We start from the raw sequence: 17,665 nt of genomic DNA, 5'->3' as shown, positions 1-17,665 counted from the left end.
ATGCCGGCAGTTGCAAGTGCAGCGAGATCGGCAGTGGAGATGGATCCTTCGCGGAGAATACCCCGGCTCAGCTTCTCCAACAGTCTGGCCGAGTGTCTCCAACAGCCTGTGAGGGTCAGACTAGCTCAGACTGGCTGGCCTGCAGCGATGATAACCCCATAAGCGGTGGTGCCTGGCCCACGTCTTTGGCGCCGGCCTCGACACGGCGCTCAAGCTACATCGCCTTCGGTCCGCCACTGCCCGACAACCATGCCCCCAGATTCTGAGAAAAAGCTGGCGTAAGTGATGCCCGGACTTGTGTCGTCCGTCTCACTCAATATGCGTGATCTAGGTGTCTCGTCTGCCGCCACCGCAAGGTCGCCTGTGACCGCGGCCGCCCGCAATGCGGATTGTGCCGCAAAAATGGCTTCGATTGCCAGTACAAGGCAGGCGAGCATCGGCCTGGGCTGAGAGCCGGCTACGTCTCTCAGCTGGAGAAGCGCGTCGGTGAGTGATCTGGACTGCTACCTGACCGGACTGCTATCCCGACCGGGTGCTGATCTCTCCAGAGGAGCTGGAAAGGCAGATGGAGGGCGTTTTGGGACGATTGTCGCAGTCGCAGCCATCGCAACCTCCAGATGAAACAGATGAACCAGATGAAATTCATGCAGCACCGTCTACGAGCCAGCCAAACCCCCAGTTATATCCCCAGAATGCGGGGTCTACGAGCAGTCCACTGAATACTGCGATGGACTCTGCGACCCTGGCATATGAACTCCAGCTGGTATGGCTGCAGAAATATCAGCCATGGTTCCCAATCATGCACCACACTTCTGTAAGTGGCGCGTTTGCAGAGGCAGAAAATGCGCCAGGTCTGCTGCAAAAGGCAATCATGGCTGTCGCCATCTGGGACATCCCTGCAATTCCATGGGAGCGCAAGCAATTCTTATCGGAAAGCCTTCGCCAGGAGGTTATCCTGAACGCCATGGGGTCACTGCACCTTTACACTGTCCAGGCCTTGCTGACCTTGTCAATTCTTTTCTGGGGCGAAGGCAAATGGATCCAGTATAGTAACCTGGCTGCCATGTGCAAACGGTGCGTTTCTGTCGTTGGACTACCGGTGTAGTAGGCTGCTAATTACGGTTACTGATGTTGATATTAGGCTATCACAGCAACTAGGCCTGCCTACCGTCGCTAGCGTGGCAACAGTCCAGCCATCCAAGATGTGCCCCCTGGATGCAGTTCTCTCCGACACCAAAATCGACCAGGAGGAAAGACTTCGGGCGTTCTGGATGATTGAAATGCTGGACAGCATCTTCGCCTTGGGCCTGCCGAGCTATCCACCGACAACGGCAGCACCCCTGAGCGCGACACTCCCCTGCAGCGATACTGCATGGGCCTTGCAGGACCATTTCGGCGAGTGTGTTCCCTTCCACGACCTTCAGTACTCCTCCGGCTTCTCCATGTGCATCAGCCTATGCACCGTGGAGCTGGCGCCGGTGCATCAATTCCAGCAAAGCGTGATTCAAACCGGTGATATGGCCGGAGGGCCTGAGTGGCAGAGCGCAGCCCAGCGACTCGACGAGCGACTCACTATCTGGCGCGAGGAATTTGTCGCAGCTGTATTCCGGCTCATCAACGCCGAGTCCCCTCATGATGCTCGCGCCGAGATGAAACCCTATATCGTTCTGACGAACTGCGTCCTCAACATGTACCCCCTTTAAGTACCCGAAAGTCTTTATGAGCTAATTCAAGACAGGGCCGTGATTACATTGCTGCAGTCGCAAACAACCCTGCCTGAAGGCGTGGGACAAGAAATGGAACCAGTAAGGGAGCTTCAGCTCGGTCTGCATCGAAAACAAACTGACTGTTTTATTTCTCAGTGGCCGTATGCTAATCATCGCTGCATGTATGCCTGCGAGAACATGGCAGCCAAGATCCGTCGAATGGAAGAGGCCGAGCTGGAGAGCTGCAGTCCATGTCTCGTCCTTCCCATCTTCGCCGCTGCCCGTTTCTATATCGGTATGGCTCTCTTGATTCTCTGCCTCTTGGTTGTCTCGCTCTTGATTCATTCGTTAATTCTTATCTGCAATTTCAGTTCATACAAAGTGCCTGCACGCAGACGTCTCAGTGAACCTCCACTCGCTCGCGTACAGCCTACACATCTGCAGTCGTCGCTGGCCTCTGGCGAAGATGTTCGAGTCTGTAATCCGTACAGCTGTCGCCGAACACCGGACCCCAGTTCTGCAGTCGGCGTTGCCGATTGAATTCTATGACCTACGATATGCAGTTGTTGAAATCTGCCACCTCCTTCAGCGCTGGGTTGATAGCTACTCGTCGCCTGACTTACGCAACATTTAGCAATTTGTATTCTTCTGTGATTGTTAATTAGAGTAGCCTTATCCAAGTAAGATAATATATTTCACGATTGATCTCAAAGCCAGCTGGAATTGATCTCTACTGCGTATTCTTTCCTCTTCTTAGTTACCAGCTACAGTGCCCACCATCAACCCTCAAATCAGCCCCAGTCATAAAACTGCTGCCATCCCCAAGCATAAAAAGCACCGGTGCGCGAAACTCATCCGCAGTGCTAAGCCGGTAAAACATATTATCACCCATCCACTGAGCCTCCATCCCAGGCTTCTGCAGCGCCCCAGCCGTAGCAGCCGTGCGAATGTACCCAGGCGATAGCGAGTTCACGCGGATAAGCGGCAGACCAGCCCTAGAACCCCATTCCGCCGCCAGCGAGCGCGTGAGCTGGTGGACGGCTGCCTTGGATGAGTTGTAGCCGGCTGTATCGACGCCCTATCAACATCAATGAACACAGAACATTAGTCAAGAAAAAGATATATCTAGGTACCTTGTTAGCACCGTAACCACTCATACTCGCAACAAAGACCATGCTCCCTGAGGTATTTGCACTGATCATCGCGCGGGCAGTGGCCTGTGCAACGAGGAATGTACCCGTAACGTTAATGTCGAGGACTTTGCGAAAAGCAGATGCCGGGAACTCAGACGAGGGCCCGTCAAGAGACAGCCCAGCACAGGTGACAAGGCCCTTCACTGGATAGCGTAAGGTCGGGAGGAACGTTGCGAATGTGTGCGCGACGGCGTCTTCATCCGTGACGTCTAGCTGGTAGTACGAAAGCTGACGTCCGTGTCTGGATGCGGCGGTCTCGACATCGTCTGTTTCCGTGTGAGAGTAGTTACAGAAGGATACTGATACTCACTCCAGGTTTGGGCCGTCGGCGTGGGAGGGAGGTCGAGGCAGACGATGTCTGCGCCGCTTTCGAAGATCGCGATGGCAAGTGTCGTTCCTAGGAATCCGGTGGCGCCGGTGACTTTGTTTCATTTGTTCAGAAACGTGCAAAGCATTGAGTAGGCAGCGACTTACTTATGACGGTGCGATCGTCGAGACGGAAGAGCTGCGAGACGGGTCGAGAGGGATCTCCCTGCGAGGGCTTCGCCTCGCGGTACCGGAGTGCGTGGACGTTGTCGTTGGTCTGAGGCATTGCGTGTTGTGCAGGATTGGAGAGCGAGAGGGTGAGTCTTTTACTTGTTCTACTGGTACTAGAGAGGAATCGTATATTTATATAGGATAGATGCAACTACCGGACATCGTCACCAGTCAGCACGGTCAACCGGATTCCCCGAATAATGGAGGTGGGACAAGTGGATTAGCTCTATGCTAGTTCAGGAAATAAAATAAGGCAAAAGAAATGCAGAAATATTTCAAGTCTTGCAGGCGTTGCGCCGGGCCGTCAGTCGGCCGACTGGAGTTAAGGAATCTCCAGATTGCAGAAATAAGCGCCTGCATTGACGGCTACACAGTATTAACCTAATCATCTGATTTCAGGTCTGCGTCCATGACATCGCGAGAAACCTCACCAGCCTCCTCAGATGCCTGCGGCGGCGTCTCGTCCTGCTGGATGTCGTGTACCTTGACCCCGTTGACAATGCCAACACGGTATATAACAAAGGCAGATGGAACAATGCACGCCGCAAAAAAAGACAGATTCACAGCAACAGCGCTGGACAGCAAGAAAGTGTCAATCGAGTTAATACCATAGGAAATTGCCTGCCCGGCACTTTCAACCCCACGGACCACTGCACTCAGTCGAATGATATCACCACCGTCGCGATTAACCGTCCCGATCAGCCAGTAGAGATAGTCGTACATGAGATTAAACCCTACCAGCATCAGGATATAGACGCAGACCGCGCGGCCAAAGCCGTCATCCGTCCAGTCAAAGACCGGCTGCGTTTCCTGCCGCTCATACTCCTTGTTTATAACCATGGCGTACACGTACAAAGACAGCTCGAAGGCGTAGATTATAACAAACGCAGCCATGGCGCGCGTGTTGACCGAGAGCCTGCGCCAGTCGAGGAAGAATCCCAGCAGGAAGTTGGCTATAATCACACAAGTGCTGGCTACCAGTGACGACAAGGCGCGGGACCGCACGGTGAAATATGTCGCGTTATATGTCGAGAAGAAGGCCTCTGAGAAGACACTCTGAAACATCATGGGCAGGAGAAGGAGGATTTCCGTGCGTCCCAGCAGTTTCCACATGGCATGCAGCTCTGCTTTGAGGCCCGAAGGTAGATTGACCCTGACTTTGGACTGGTCTGAACGTTGCACCTTTTCAGGGGAGGACAGTGTCGCGGCGACGAAGGGGCCGATAGCCTGAATGGATATAAAGACCAGGTATGTCTGCACGCTGATATGGCCCTCTTCCTTATTACCAGCATTGACTCCGAGCGTGACAGCGCCACCGATCATCTGGCCCATAATCCGGCTGGCAAGCCAGTAAGCCAGGTATTTGCCACGGCGATGTTTCTCAGGATATGCCAGCACGATGGCGCCCTCGGTGAGCCAGAAGATACCGGAGCAGATGCCATCGATCACGCAGGCCAGCATGATATACCAGGTATTATTATACTTGACATTGCAGTAGACACTCGACGCATAGATCGGAAAGCCAACCATGCCTATTGCAAAGGCCCACTTCAGGCCGATTTTTGCAATCAGCGAACTGCCAAAGACGCAGACAACGACCTGGAGACAGAAGATGACCGCGTTGGCCGCGTTCACGTAGTAGGGGTCGGCTGATCCTGCGCCCCCGAGACCGTTCATTGCAGCCCACAGTCCCGGCGCGATGAAGGCGCATACTGCGACAACCGAGACATTGAAGATTGTGGTGCGATACCAGGTTCGTTGGGTGGGAGTTGGTGTGTTCATTCTGGTAGCTATGAGATGGAAGAAGAGCACGCGACATGGAGAACATGAGCTTCCACGGCGAATTATATATGACATCGCTCTTTTCCCCAGGCTTGAACACGGCGATCAGCCCCCGCGACTCCAACAGGGCTCCAACAGTGCAGAATGACACACGGGCCGTGTCTGGACCGTCAGATCGGCAGCATTTGGAGATGGCGGGGCTTCCAGCAACTCGTCTCTTAGTCTCTTACAATAAACTGTTAAAACTAGAGTATACGCCCTGCATCTCCCAATACCTGATCCCTGGACAGTCGCGGAACATGACAACCGAAACGAACAAAGCCTGCTTGCTGTACGGCCCAGGCGATGCCCGCTTTGAAGAGATCCCCGTCCCCTCGCTCGAAAGCAACCCGCGAGATGTCCTGGTTCGCATCGCGTACACCGGGGTATGCGGGAGTGATGTGAGTTCGTTTCGTTCGCACGACCCGGTCGATGCTGGCTTGTGTCGCTCACTTCTCACCTCCTTAGGTTCATTTCTGGGCGCACGGGGGCATAAACGAGATGGTCCGTCCTGGACACCCGGTCACACTGGGCCATGAAGCCTCTGGCGTCGTTGAAAGGGTTGGTTCGGCCGTAACAAAGGTCCGCGTGGGTGACCGCGTGGCAATCGAACCTGGATACCCCTGTCGCCACTGTTCGTTTTGCCTGGCGGGCAACTATAACCTGTGTCTGGACATGACCTTCGCCGCAGTTCCTGGACCCGGCGATGTTGTGCATGGCACTCTGGCGACCTTTTTCCGGCTTCCGGGGGATTTCTGCTACAAGCTCCCTGATCATATAGGGCTCGATGAGGGCGTTATCCTGGAGCCTCTTGCTGTCGCGGTACATGGTCTTCGTCTTGCGAAGCTTAAGCCGGGCCAGGATGTGCTTGTTCTCGGCGCAGGACCGGTCGGGTTGCTTTCGTGCGCGGTGGCACGGGAGTTTGGTGCTGGGCGCATCATTGCAGTGGATATTAACGAAGACCGACTGGCATTTGCGGCAACCGAGCTGGGCATGTCGACGTATAAATTTGACACGGCAAAGTCGGTGGAAGAAAACGTCGCAGAGCTGGCTGCTCAACACGACCTCCTCGACGGAGTCGATGTAGTCGTCGAAGCAACTGGGGTGACATCGTGCATACAAACTGGCATTGCATTGGCCAGACGAGGAGGCTCGTATGTCCAGGTTGGGCTGGGGAAGAAGATCATCGACTTCCCCATGGTGGTGATGAGCGAGAAGGAGCTTACTGTGAGAGGCTCGTTCCGGTATGGCTTTGGCGATTTCACGCTGGCCTCCAGCCTTGCCAGTCGGGGCAAGATTCCCTTGAAAAGCTTTGTCAGTAGGATATTCCCCTTTCGCCAGGCCCCTGATGCGTGGGAGGCTGCTCGGAAGGGGCAGGGAATCAAAATCCTTATCCAGGTTGACGGGAGTCAAAATTAAGGAAGATACAGACTAGTTGGATATGTTATATTTTTCGCATGCATAAGTTTGATCAAAATAAAGAGATGCTGCAACTCTCAGCTTATATACATATACCTTTGTCTGTCTTCTTCAACTTGAGTGGACGTGATAGTCCCCTCGGGCAATGCCCTAACACATCTTCATAGAACACATATTCCTGGATGATTTATCTATGAATCTCTACAGGAGTAGTTTACTATTCTCCGATAAACCCACGCCGAGCAAACACCGCCCCGCCCTAATAATCGGAGAAGTAGTTCATGATCCATATGCCTCGTCGAGAGTATCCGGGATAAACAAGCCCGAGTCGCGAGCGTTATGAGATCATTTCCCTGCAGATGCTATGTATAGGAGCATGATTGACCCGAAGCGGAGATGACTCCGTGTATCCATAAGCCAGACAGACTGTCAGACATAAAAATGAAAACAGGGTCCGACGAAACACTGCACCAGGGTCTGGACGCAGGCTGCTTCTGCCAAGAAAGGGACCAGCGGAGGAACGACAGAAAGAGCAATTCACCGGGAGACAGTGTCTGACTTGGCTCGGCTAAACGGGGCTTCATTCTATGATTGGAGGTTTTATTTGCTGCAGGACTGGTGATCTGCAGTGCCAGGAGTTTCAGCGGCCGCTTGGCGTGTGGGATAAACAGCCGAGATGCTGTATATAAGATCTTTTCTCTGCTGCGGCAATTTGCAGGTTTCGGTACGCAGCTTTTCACATCTATTCAGCCAAAATGGTCTCCAGTCCTTTTGTTACCACGGCAGTGCTGGCACTCGCCGCCACGGTCTCTGCACAGTGCGGTTCCGGCTCGCCCGATGCCACCGTCGACGGTGAAGAGGGCGCCTACACTGCTTCAGTAGGTGGAAGCGAGGTCTACTCCGGCGACGACTACTACGCTGCGATTACTGCCGGTTTGGACGGTATCAGCTCCGGCCAGCGCCTGTCAATCATTGCGTCCGGCTCGATTGGCACCAACGTGATTGACATCGACAGCGGCAAGATCTTTGAAGGCTGCGGCACCATCGATGTCCAAGAGAACAGTGGCCGGGGTAACATCCGGTCGCTGAACACACAGGATGTTCAAATCCCATACCTCACCCTCACCGGTAGCCCGTACTTTGGCCTGCACTTCTACGGCGTGAGCGGGCTTTCTCTCGGGGAGATCACGATGAATCTCAGCGGCGGTATCGGTATCCGCTTCGAACGAGACGAAGCTTCCAACAGCGATGTGTCTATGGATGTCATCAACGTCACCGGCGCAGGCAGCCACGCTGTCGAGACATGGAACATCGACGGCCTCACCATCAACCAGGTCATCGCGAAGGACGTCGGCGAGTGTGGCCTGCTCATTCAAACCACGACGAACGCGCAAATCGGCACCGTGGATGCCGACAATGTAGGCACAGGCACTGGATACGCAGCCTTCCGTATGGCGAACCAGAACGGCCGACTTGCAGACGGCAGCTACGAGACCAACGTGTTCGTCGAGAACGTCATCGCAAAGGGCGGAGGCCGTGGCGTCTTCTGTGTGTCCGAGTCTGGGGGTGTTGAGATTGGAAGCGTCGACATTTCCGACACGGAGAACAACTCAATTCTCATTGAGAACTGCTACGGAGTGTCGATTCTGGGCGGGACTGTCAGTGGCGGTGGCGATATTCGCATCTCTGCTCGCGACGAGTTTGAGGTTACCAGCGATGTCTCGATATCCCTCGAGGCCAACGGAGTCAGTGTCGTTGAGAACCCTTGCGGTGAGAACATCACCTGGGATATCAGCGGCGATGCCACGCTCGACACTTGCTAGGAGGCTGTTACTTGACTGGTTGATTACTTGGCATGTTACAGATGTATATAGCACTAAGCCCTCGTTAGTATGCATAACGTGCTGTTTTACTGTCAACCACCTGCTATCTATACGTGGAATGGTGTCTCACCCTGATACTTCTTGGCTGATATACCTCCGACACCGACTCGACCCAAAGACTTGGCAATGCAGTTGATGAGCCTGCGTATTCATCTTTGTTTTGGACTGAGCCGAGTAGCAAACTGGCTGTAGTTACGGGATTGGTATGACCATGCACGTCAGTCCTAGCCACTTAGGGTTAAAACCGTGTATATATATAGATTTGCAGGTTACTTTCCCTTCCTGTCGTCTGCCTGCGCCTTCTTCTCCTTCCACTGTGCTGCAATATCAGCCCACTGCTTGACCTCGTTCTCCCTCAGGTCGCCAGGGAAGAAGGTCCCCAGCATGCTCTTCCCCAGCTTCTCGTACTTCTTCTCAACCTCCATCAGCGTCTGCATGACCTTGACCTCGCCAACAACCTCCACAAAGTCCAGCGGCACTCCATAGCCTGTAGGGGTTCTCTTCCACCCGGCAACAAAGATATTCTGCAGCATCCCAATCGCCCCAACTGCAATCAGATACCAGGTCCCAGTATCAACCCCCGACGCCGTAATCAGCAGGACAACCCATGCAATGCCCAAGACGATCGTCAGCAGCTGTGCTGTGACCGTAATCGTCGGCTTATCGATCATCGAGAACCCCGTCGCCATATCCTCCAGATCAAGCCCATGCCCATCACTGACAATCGCAATAGCATGCTGCGCACCGTTGCCCCTCGTCAGGACAAAGTTCTTTTTGTTCCGCGTATCTAGACTGCGACACGCCCACTTCTCAACCCGCCACTGCGTCAACGCCCCCGTCCCATAGCACAGCGCCGTCGCCGCCCCCGTAATCATCAACACCCCCCAGTCCCCATCCAGTCCAGCCGGTATACTCGCAATCCCCAGCTGCACCGCCGTAACCACCAGCCCACTCCAGAACAGCAAATCCTTCCCCGGAACCCCATACCGCAGCGTCCGACTCGGCTTATAGATACTAACCACCAGCCCGGCCTGGCTCGGCCGCGGCACCGTCACCCCCTCGTCGGGATACATCTCCGTCTCGCGCGCCTGATCAAACTTCCAGCGCGCGTCGAGCAACGAGTCCGTCTTGGCCCGGATCGCCCCGTCCATCCAGTAGTCGTAGTCGCGCATAATCCGCCCAAGAACCCAGCTGTTGTTCCCGCGCACGTACCCGTTCTTCCCGTTGATCAGCGAGCATCCTGTGTCGGCGTCGGGCATTAATCTGTACTCGCCTAGTGCGGAACATACGGCGCCGGTTGCATACGAGACCCATCCTGTATCGTCAGTCTCCAAAGTCTATTCCTCGGGCATAATGCATGCATATTGTGAGCAGGAGACCCACCGAATGAAAAGGCAACAGGCGTCAGCCACCCGCCGACTAACTGTGCCAGGGCGCGATTCACGATATCGCCACCGATCAGCAGGAGGATGGTGAATGCGTAGTTCGAGGGCGTGGTCCATTCGTCGCGGAAATTGGCTGCGGGGGCGCCGGGGTCGAAGTCGCGCTGGAGGAGCGTCAGGAGGGGCCGTGTGGGGGCCATGCTGTATATTATATTATATTATTTTATTTCAATTTTTGTTGTTGTGCTGGATGAAGTGGTTGGTATTTATGAAGTACCGAGAGGAGGTGTCAACAGGGAGAGGAGAGAAACAACCCCCGTTTCGCAACCGCGACAGAATACGAAGAGCGCGATGGAACTGCAGGATAAGCAAACAGTTTAATACGAACGCTTTGACGAGTGCAGCACTGCAGACGAGTGGAGCCCTTCAGCCTTCCAGTTCAGCTGGCCCCAGCACTAGGATCAATCCAGCCTGGCGCTGCAGCTAACGTCTTGGAAATGCATGCAGGATTCTGATTCTCGCACGAGATTGGTGAGAGTCCCGGAAAAGTTACACGAGAGAAGGCTGGATAACAGCCCAACACGCCCTGGCCAATCTGACAGCCTGGGCCTTTACATTTCCTGTGGCCCTTGCATATCCGACTGCTCAAGACTGCTCACTTTGGCGGGACTCGGAATGCAGGCAGCTTCATGCATAAACGAGAATATCAAATTAAACAGAATGCTCTCAAATAATATCTTTTCTTTCTCTCTCGAGCGTGCTATCTCATATGGAAACAAAGTGACAGAGGCTATTGCAGTGGTTCAAACCCACAAGACTTTAAACGCTACGGTGTATGTATGAGGAATACTCCCATACCAGCGAATACGAACTCCGGCTCGAAGATTAGATTCGGCAGGAAAATCATGTAGTTGGAAGTCCCAGCAGGCATTTTACCAGGGTGGGACGCAGCGCGATGTCAATTACCTTGTGCGACTCTGGTCCCCTTGGCTGTCCTCTCGAGTAGATACGGGACCGCCAATAACCGCTGTATCTTGACCGTGAATACTGGCTTGCTTAGGGACCCGGGCATGATGACGTTGGCATCAGCTTTGCGAGGATATATGGCAAGTTATTTCTGAACAGAAGCCGTTCACTGACATGAGTGGTCTGTGACCTGATATTGCGGAGAGTCCTGGAGGCATTTAGTCTGATGATACTGACTTAGTGACGAGAAAAGTAATCAACGGCGAGTATCCGTGACATGCACCACCCTGACTCTACCCCGGACGGCAAAGGGGCGTGTCTGGGGTCTACGCATGGGACCATGTCGATAGAGCGGGTCATGCGCGGTGCGTACTGTCCTACTTCAACGAGGCATCCGCCTTATGCATTGTGTCATTGGCTTTGGGCTGGTTGACTTGGAAACAGAATCGGGACCGTGACTGGGTCGAGTCGCTACTGTGGTACAGAAGCCCTAGTCCGGCTGGGCTAGAAAAGCACGGCGGGTTTCAGACACCGTGGGAGTTAATGACATGTGCCGATTTTCATCAAGAGTTATGTCATTTACTTGCTTTCTCTGCAACGGCTGTGGTACGATAATTACCGTTATATTATCCTATGATGGTGCTGGGTCGTTGCTTTCGCCACTGCGAGAAGTGGATATTGATCTTTCTTTATCGAGTGATCATATGCAGGTACACCGGTCTCGAAATACTCCGACACCTTTAGGAACTGCAGCTCTTGTCCTGGCACAGGGTCTGAAAATCCTGTGATACCTGGACAGACACAGTGGGTGGACAGTCACATTTAAGCAATCAACGGCCGTCATATTCATTATGCTGTAGTCAGACCAATAGACTACATTGCTTCTAGCTACGAGCAATGGTTCTCTCAACAATATGGCGAAAGCAGCCCAAGACGGTGTCCACGGACAAGATCATTCCGCTACGGGCCTGGGACAATACGCCCTCCTTTCGCTACATTGGTTTCGACTTCACCTTGCAGTTCAGTGACGTGCTGGATCCGTCGAAACTCGAGGCAGGGCTCGCGCGTTTGGTAGAGACCGGAGAGTGGAGGCAGCTCGGGGCTCGGTTGCGGGTCAATGTACGTGGATACACGGTATAGATCTAACATGCAGCATAGAAGGTTTAAACAGTGATACAGCGCAGTGGCCATCTCGAGTACCATCTCCCCGTGCGCTATGACGCATCGCGACCGGCGTTTCGCTTTACGACTGCTGAACACCGCATGGGTATTGCGAGCCATATATTGGGATCGCGTCTGCCCCGACCAGGGGATGGTTCTACGCATTTCTATCCCTGTCCTGCGGCGTTTGCGCCGCTGCTACGTCACCCGCAGTCTCCTCGCTGGATATCAGACTGGGTCTACTCTGACATTCCGCAGTTGCATATCCATGTTGTGGTGTTTCAGGATGCCACGCTGATCACCATCACCCATTTGCACACGTTCTTCGATGCGATGGCACGAGCTGCGTTCATAAAGGCCTGGGCAGCTGCCGTAGGTGGCAGAGATCAAGATATCCCTCGCTGTATTCCAATGGATCATGACCCCTTAGCAGAAGTAGGGAAGGAAAAGGCCAGTGCTAGGAACTACGTGTATTACGAGCACCTTTTTTCTTGGCCCGCTGTGATTACTTTCCTTCTTCGCCTGCTTTTCGACATACTGTGGCACTGGAAAGAGGAGGAGCACACATTCCGATTACCAGGACGATGCGTGGACCGAATGCGCGAGGCCACACTATCCAGTCTGGCACCGGTAGCCGACAAGTCCATACCAGGCCAAGCACCGTTCGTGAGTGAAAGTGATATAATACTTTCCTGGTGGACGCGCACAATCGTGAAGGCTCTCAACGTTTCTCCGTCTCGTCCCATAATGATCATGAACATCGTCAATATCTCAGCCCTCTTCGCGGACCAGATTCCGTCTGGCGCTGTTTGTGTCGGGAACACAGCATCTATGGCTAATACCATGCTTAGTGCTCACGAAGCTGCCGACGATGAGGGACTTGCCCATGTATCGTCTAAGCTGCGACGAGACATCATCACGCATAGGACGCGAGAGCAAGTGGATGCCCTGGTATCTATCCAGACACACTCCCTCACGACGATAATGTCCTCGCTCATTGGGGGTGGAAATATACTATTCCTGCCATGCTCGAACCACCATAAAGGTCGATATTTCGAGGCGGATTTTTCTGCTGCGCTTGTTCGGCCGCTGGTTCAAGATGTAAGCACCCATAGTCGCGGAAGACCTTCCTTCATCAACGATGGCTATCACTGTTCGAGAATTCCGTCGAGGAACTTTCTCCGCGTGCTTGGGAAGGTTGCAAACGGGGACTGGTGGTTAGCTTCGAGAACGCGAGCTGGTGCTTGGACTGTTATTCAGAAGGAGTTGCTGGCGTTGGTGGAATACAGAGAGGAGTGTTGACAAGCAGTGTCCATATCCTGAACCGCAGGCGCTCGTATACAAGTTAGGCAACGATATCCTTAGCTAGGTAGCTCTCTTCACGCAGATCCTGCATTAGTCAGATAATATAGCGTGCTCCGTATTTAATCTGGCCCCATCTGATAGTCGAGTATTTCGTATTTCCTTCCCCTTTTTCATCTTCTTACCCCCAGGGCTGCAGCATGATATAGGAACAGCATCGAAGCTTCAAACCACAAGTACCAAACGCAGTGAGTACTACAGCACTTTCGCCCGGCATCAATTAACATATCACAGTCAGAGCATTCACAATGCCCTCGGTAGCGTCCAAACCAGAAGACCTAGCCGCCATCTGGCGAGATATCCTACAGAATGATAAAAAAAGCTGGGTCCTATTCGAGCACGGGACCTGCGTTATCCTGATGGAGCCCACCGGCGACCTGGCCGCACAAGCAACAGAGTTCCTATCGAAATGGGGCCCTGTCCATGTTGCGACCCCGTCTGCTGACTTCCAGTGTATGGAGCTGGATGGTGAACCTGTCTCTGGCTGGATTGTGGCCGGGCAGCATCCTGATGTGCTGAATTATATCTTGCCTGAGGATGCGGAACGGGCAGGATCAGGGGACTTGCAGGTTGGGTTACTTGGGAGATCGAATCGGGATGCTGATGGCAATGAGCTGAAGGTTATACATGTTGAGGATAATCGTGCGTAGGTCTATGTCTCAGCCGATGCAATTTAAGTAATGGTGTATATTCTCCGACTGTTCAGTCTATTTTTAATATCATGTAATCTGTCAATGTCTTTGCCCCTACTGCTCAGTTCAGCATCGTCTTGAGATTGATCATCGCTGCGCTCTGTAATGCTGCGGCACCTCTCAATATCATGGCAGTGTCGCTAAACCGCCGCGGGATCCCAGGTTGCGAGGCACCGAAGAGGCTTTGTTCATCTTCTAAGATATCAGTCTCCTCCGGAGGGCATGGAAGTCCCAGGCTAGCAAGATATTTGTCCGTCTCCTCATCTGCACGACTATAACGAAGGCATCGGCGCGCTAGCATGCGGACGTTTTCACCATATATGGATTCTGCATTTATATTTGCCCCTTTGCTGACCAGATATTGAAGTGCCGCAAGAGGTGTCGGAGGAATTCTCCGCGGACTGTATACGCAATAATGTAGAGGAGTCAGGCCCTGTGCATCTCGCGCTTCGATATCGGCGCCGCTGTCAACCAGGATTGCCATCATCCATGGGTTCCACATACCAGCCGCGCGATGCAAGGCAGTTGCGCCTTCGTCGTCGCGCAGTTCACGTTCAATACCTGGGTGGTTTGCAAGGGCGTACAGAACCTGGAGCTCCTCGCTTCCTGGTCTGGGGAATCTTTGTTTAGGGGTGTCAGATGTCGCAATATGGAGCAGACATAGACCGTCGTCGTCCGTTTCATTTGGGTTCACCCCTCGCGCGAGGAGAAGCCTAACAACCGCGCTATGACCATTGGATACTGCCCTCCTGATGGTAGTATATCCGCTGTCGTCTTTTCGGGTAACGTCGCTGCCCTTGTCGAGCAGAAAGCGCACCGCGGACGTCCGCCCCTTTCCTGCTGCCACCATCAATGCAGTCTCGCCTTGCCTGTTTTTCAGGTCAATATCATAGCCCTTTGCAAGTAGCTGCTCTAGTACTGTCACATGGCCGTTGGATGCGGCAAAATGCAAGGCTGGAGCGCATGATCTGTTCGTTGATATAGGGCTGGCACCCGCTCCACCAAGCCGCGTCAGCACCGACTTCCATCCATTACTGGCAGCCATGATGATGGAGTTGCGTCCATCCAGGTCTTCGCTATTTGGATCGGCCCCTCTACGAAGAAGTAGAGCTACTACCGCCTCGTGGCCCTGGCATGCCGCATGGTGCAGTGGCGTCTGGCCGTATTCGTCAGTGACGCCAATATCTGCACCGCGATCCAGCAACAAGCGCACAATCTCGACACTGCCAGCGTGGGCTGCTGCTTGTAATGACGTTCCAAACAGCCCATTCTGCCAGCGCGATGGGTTTCTTTCGAACAGAGTACGCGTGTTCTTCGCCAGCCAGAACCCTGTCCACCTTTCTCGCTCCCTTGCATCAATCCGGGGCGGTCCACCTTCTCTCTGGACATCTGCTCCGGCGTCCAGAAGCTGCTGGACAACTGCTTCATGACGCTGTGACGCCGCTGCCTGTAGCGCGGTCCCAAACTTGCCACTCTCCTGGTTGACGTCGGCGCCATTGTCTAACAAAACCCGTACAACCTCCTTGGAGCCTGCAAATGCAGCACCTTGAAGTGCAGTGCCGTATCTGCCAGATACCTGATTAACGTCGGCTCCCATATTTACCAGTTTCTTGATGATGCTGACCCGGCCAAATAGCGACGCTACCTGCAATACAGATGGCGCTAGTGGCCCCTTCATTGCCAGACTGGCGTTATGCTCGAGGAGAATTTCGATAACTGCTTCGTGCCCTGCAAATACTGCACCATGCAGTGCAGTAATCCCGAAATGTGGATCGAATGGGTCGAATTCACAATTCTGCAAGAGTTCCATGGAGTCAATGGAGGATTTATCCGGAGTCTCCGAGCCCCCGGCGCCTCGATTGTCGACTGACTCGCTATCGGCCTTCCGATTACCGGTATCATCGTTTGGATATTGATCCTTGACGCCTTCGTACTCGAATTCCCCAGTGTTTGATGGCTCAGGAGAGGCATCAGAGTTGTTTTGCTCTTGGTTGATCTCAGAGCTGTTGTCAGACCTGTCAGGCCTGTCAGGCTCCAGAGAGCCGTACGAGATATACGGCCCAAAGTCAGAAGAATAAGCAAACGCATTTATATCTGTGCCATACTGCAGTAACATCTTTACGATGTCACAATTTCCTTGCATTGCCGTACGCAATAGACCTGGCGCAGTCATTTTCGGACTCAAGTAGCTCTTTGATGCCGTCAACAGAAAATTCAAGAGCTCTGTATTGCGCTTTGTGCAAGCCGTTATGATTGTTTCAGGGGTTATCACAGCATCACGCTCCACCAGAGTCCGGACGATGTTGTCGTGGCCGCCTCTGACGGCGGCAGTTAGGGCTTGACTCTGGGATTGCCGACTGATTTCGTCACTTAGAAGCAGTTCAACGATGTTGATATGTCCGGATTCAGCTGCAGAGTTTAATGCAGCTGGTATTTCACAGTAGGACGTCGACCGATTGAGTCTCCTCAGTAGCAGCTGGAATACAGCTTCATGTCCATTCCTCGCAGCACGCTCTAGGGGACACTGGAATAGAGCGTGGTCACTTTCCTTGTCCTTGGTACCACTAAGCATGTTGGAAAGATCCGATAACCCCCATCCCATTCCGTTCTGCTGGTCTGCGCCACGCTCCAACAACGCTCTGGTCAATGGTTCATCTCCACTCTCTGCAGCTCGCTCGAGGGCAGCATTCAAAGCCTGGATTGGATATTCGAGACCTTCACTTTTCTGAACGAGGAAAGATAGCAGGTCGAGGTGATTCCCTGCTGCAGCCGCCTCGATTGGAGTACGGAAACCCCTGGCATCAGTATCTATATTAGCACCATGCTCGAGAAGCAACTCGACCATATCACGATGCCCTCCAAGGCAGGCGACGTGCAATGCAGCTCCAATATTGGCCCCTTTTCCGAGAAACATTTTCACTGCATCCAGATGGCCAGCACCAGCTGCGGCCTGCAGCGCAGTGCCGAAAGAACCGCCTTCGATATTTGGGTCTGCCCTTCTGTCCAGGCATAGCTTGATGATTTCCAAGAAGCCATCGCGCGCTGCAGCCTGTAGAGGCGTAGCATACAAGCCTGCCACCAGGTTTGGGTCGGCATCATTATCCAAAAGTAACCTCACAATATCACAGTTGCCCGAGCGAGCGGCCGCCTGAAGTGGCGTACCATAAACCCCAGCTTGAATGTTGACCCCAGCCCCGTTACGAACTAAGAATTCCACAAGACTGTAATGGGACCGACGACATGCCGCAGCGAGCGGCGTCCCATAGGTCCCATTCTGGCTATTCACATCGGCGCCAGCCTTAAGTAACGAAGCTGCAATGGAAACACTCCCAGACACTGCAGCTGCTTGCAGGCAGCTGCCGTATCGACCACCTTCGCTGTTCACATCCAGTGCCCTCGACGCTATCAGCTCGTCTACAACGTCCTCATGCCCTGCGCGGGAGGCAGCATGGATAGCTGGGCCGAAGCCAGACTTTTTGAGATTCATATCGAGTGTTCTATCCAAGGACAGCTGTACAGTGTCTTCATTCCTCCTCTCGTTTG

General features: G+C 53.5%; 8 protein-coding genes across 8 annotated transcripts; 5 read left to right on the top strand and 3 right to left on the bottom strand.

The window, feature by feature from the left end:
* Nucleotides 1–249: 249 nt before the first annotated feature.
* On the top strand, nt 250–2,340 carry ASPSYDRAFT_94568 (Zn(II)2Cys6 transcription factor; the record flags this gene model as incomplete). Its single annotated transcript, XM_040852986.1, has 7 exons — nt 250–278; nt 332–486; nt 549–1,074; nt 1,142–1,690; nt 1,739–1,805; nt 1,863–2,001; nt 2,078–2,340. 7 exons carry the CDS (start codon nt 250–252, stop codon nt 2,338–2,340), a joined length of 1,728 nt encoding a protein of 575 aa, XP_040697168.1.
* Nucleotides 2,341–2,463: 123 nt separating this feature from the next.
* Nucleotides 2,464–3,491, bottom strand: ASPSYDRAFT_62004 (uncharacterized protein; the record flags this gene model as incomplete). The annotated part of the gene is made up of 4 exons (XM_040850065.1): nt 2,464–2,784; nt 2,840–3,165; nt 3,210–3,320; nt 3,374–3,491. The coding sequence occupies 4 exons, from the start codon at nt 3,489–3,491 to the stop codon at nt 2,464–2,466; spliced, it is 876 nt and encodes a 291-aa protein (XP_040697167.1).
* A 326-nt stretch (nt 3,492–3,817) lies between these two features.
* ASPSYDRAFT_62003 (uncharacterized protein) lies at nt 3,818–5,218 on the bottom strand (the record flags this gene model as incomplete). The annotated part of the gene is made up of 1 exon (XM_040850064.1): nt 3,818–5,218. One exon carries the CDS (start codon nt 5,216–5,218, stop codon nt 3,818–3,820), a length of 1,401 nt encoding a protein of 466 aa, XP_040697166.1.
* Nucleotides 5,219–5,479: 261 nt separating this feature from the next.
* On the top strand, nt 5,480–6,739 carry ASPSYDRAFT_50860 (NAD(P)-dependent alcohol dehydrogenase). Its single transcript, XM_040848168.1, has one exon. The coding sequence runs from the start codon at nt 5,759–5,761 to the stop codon at nt 6,674–6,676; it is 918 nt and encodes a 305-aa protein (XP_040697165.1). The 5' UTR covers nt 5,480–5,758; the 3' UTR covers nt 6,677–6,739.
* A 692-nt stretch (nt 6,740–7,431) lies between these two features.
* Nucleotides 7,432–8,499, top strand: ASPSYDRAFT_36301 (uncharacterized protein; the record flags this gene model as incomplete). The annotated part of the gene is made up of 1 exon (XM_040845414.1): nt 7,432–8,499. One exon carries the CDS (start codon nt 7,432–7,434, stop codon nt 8,497–8,499), a length of 1,068 nt encoding a protein of 355 aa, XP_040697164.1.
* Nucleotides 8,500–8,629: 130 nt separating this feature from the next.
* ASPSYDRAFT_50857 (uncharacterized protein) lies at nt 8,630–10,280 on the bottom strand. Its single transcript, XM_040848167.1, has 2 exons — nt 9,943–10,280; nt 8,630–9,874 (listed from the first exon to the last, which is right to left on the bottom strand). Exons 1-2 carry the CDS (start codon nt 10,139–10,141, stop codon nt 8,829–8,831), a joined length of 1,245 nt encoding a protein of 414 aa, XP_040697163.1. The 5' UTR covers nt 10,142–10,280; the 3' UTR covers nt 8,630–8,828.
* A 1,524-nt stretch (nt 10,281–11,804) lies between these two features.
* On the top strand, nt 11,805–13,370 carry ASPSYDRAFT_61999 (uncharacterized protein; the record flags this gene model as incomplete). Its single annotated transcript, XM_040850063.1, has 2 exons — nt 11,805–12,026; nt 12,087–13,370. 2 exons carry the CDS (start codon nt 11,805–11,807, stop codon nt 13,368–13,370), a joined length of 1,506 nt encoding a protein of 501 aa, XP_040697162.1.
* A 308-nt stretch (nt 13,371–13,678) lies between these two features.
* Nucleotides 13,679–14,080, top strand: ASPSYDRAFT_36298 (uncharacterized protein; the record flags this gene model as incomplete). Its single annotated transcript, XM_040845413.1, has 1 exon — nt 13,679–14,080. One exon carries the CDS (start codon nt 13,679–13,681, stop codon nt 14,078–14,080), a length of 402 nt encoding a protein of 133 aa, XP_040697161.1.
* Nucleotides 14,081–17,665: the final 3,585 nt, after the last annotated feature.

Source organism: Aspergillus sydowii, assembly GCF_001890705.1.
Source record: "Aspergillus sydowii CBS 593.65 unplaced genomic scaffold ASPSYscaffold_16, whole genome shotgun sequence".
Taxonomy (NCBI): Eukaryota; Fungi; Ascomycota; class Eurotiomycetes; order Eurotiales; family Aspergillaceae; genus Aspergillus; species Aspergillus sydowii.
Note: the sequence above shows the minus strand (reverse complement) of the source record. Positions and strands in the feature narration are given on the sequence as shown.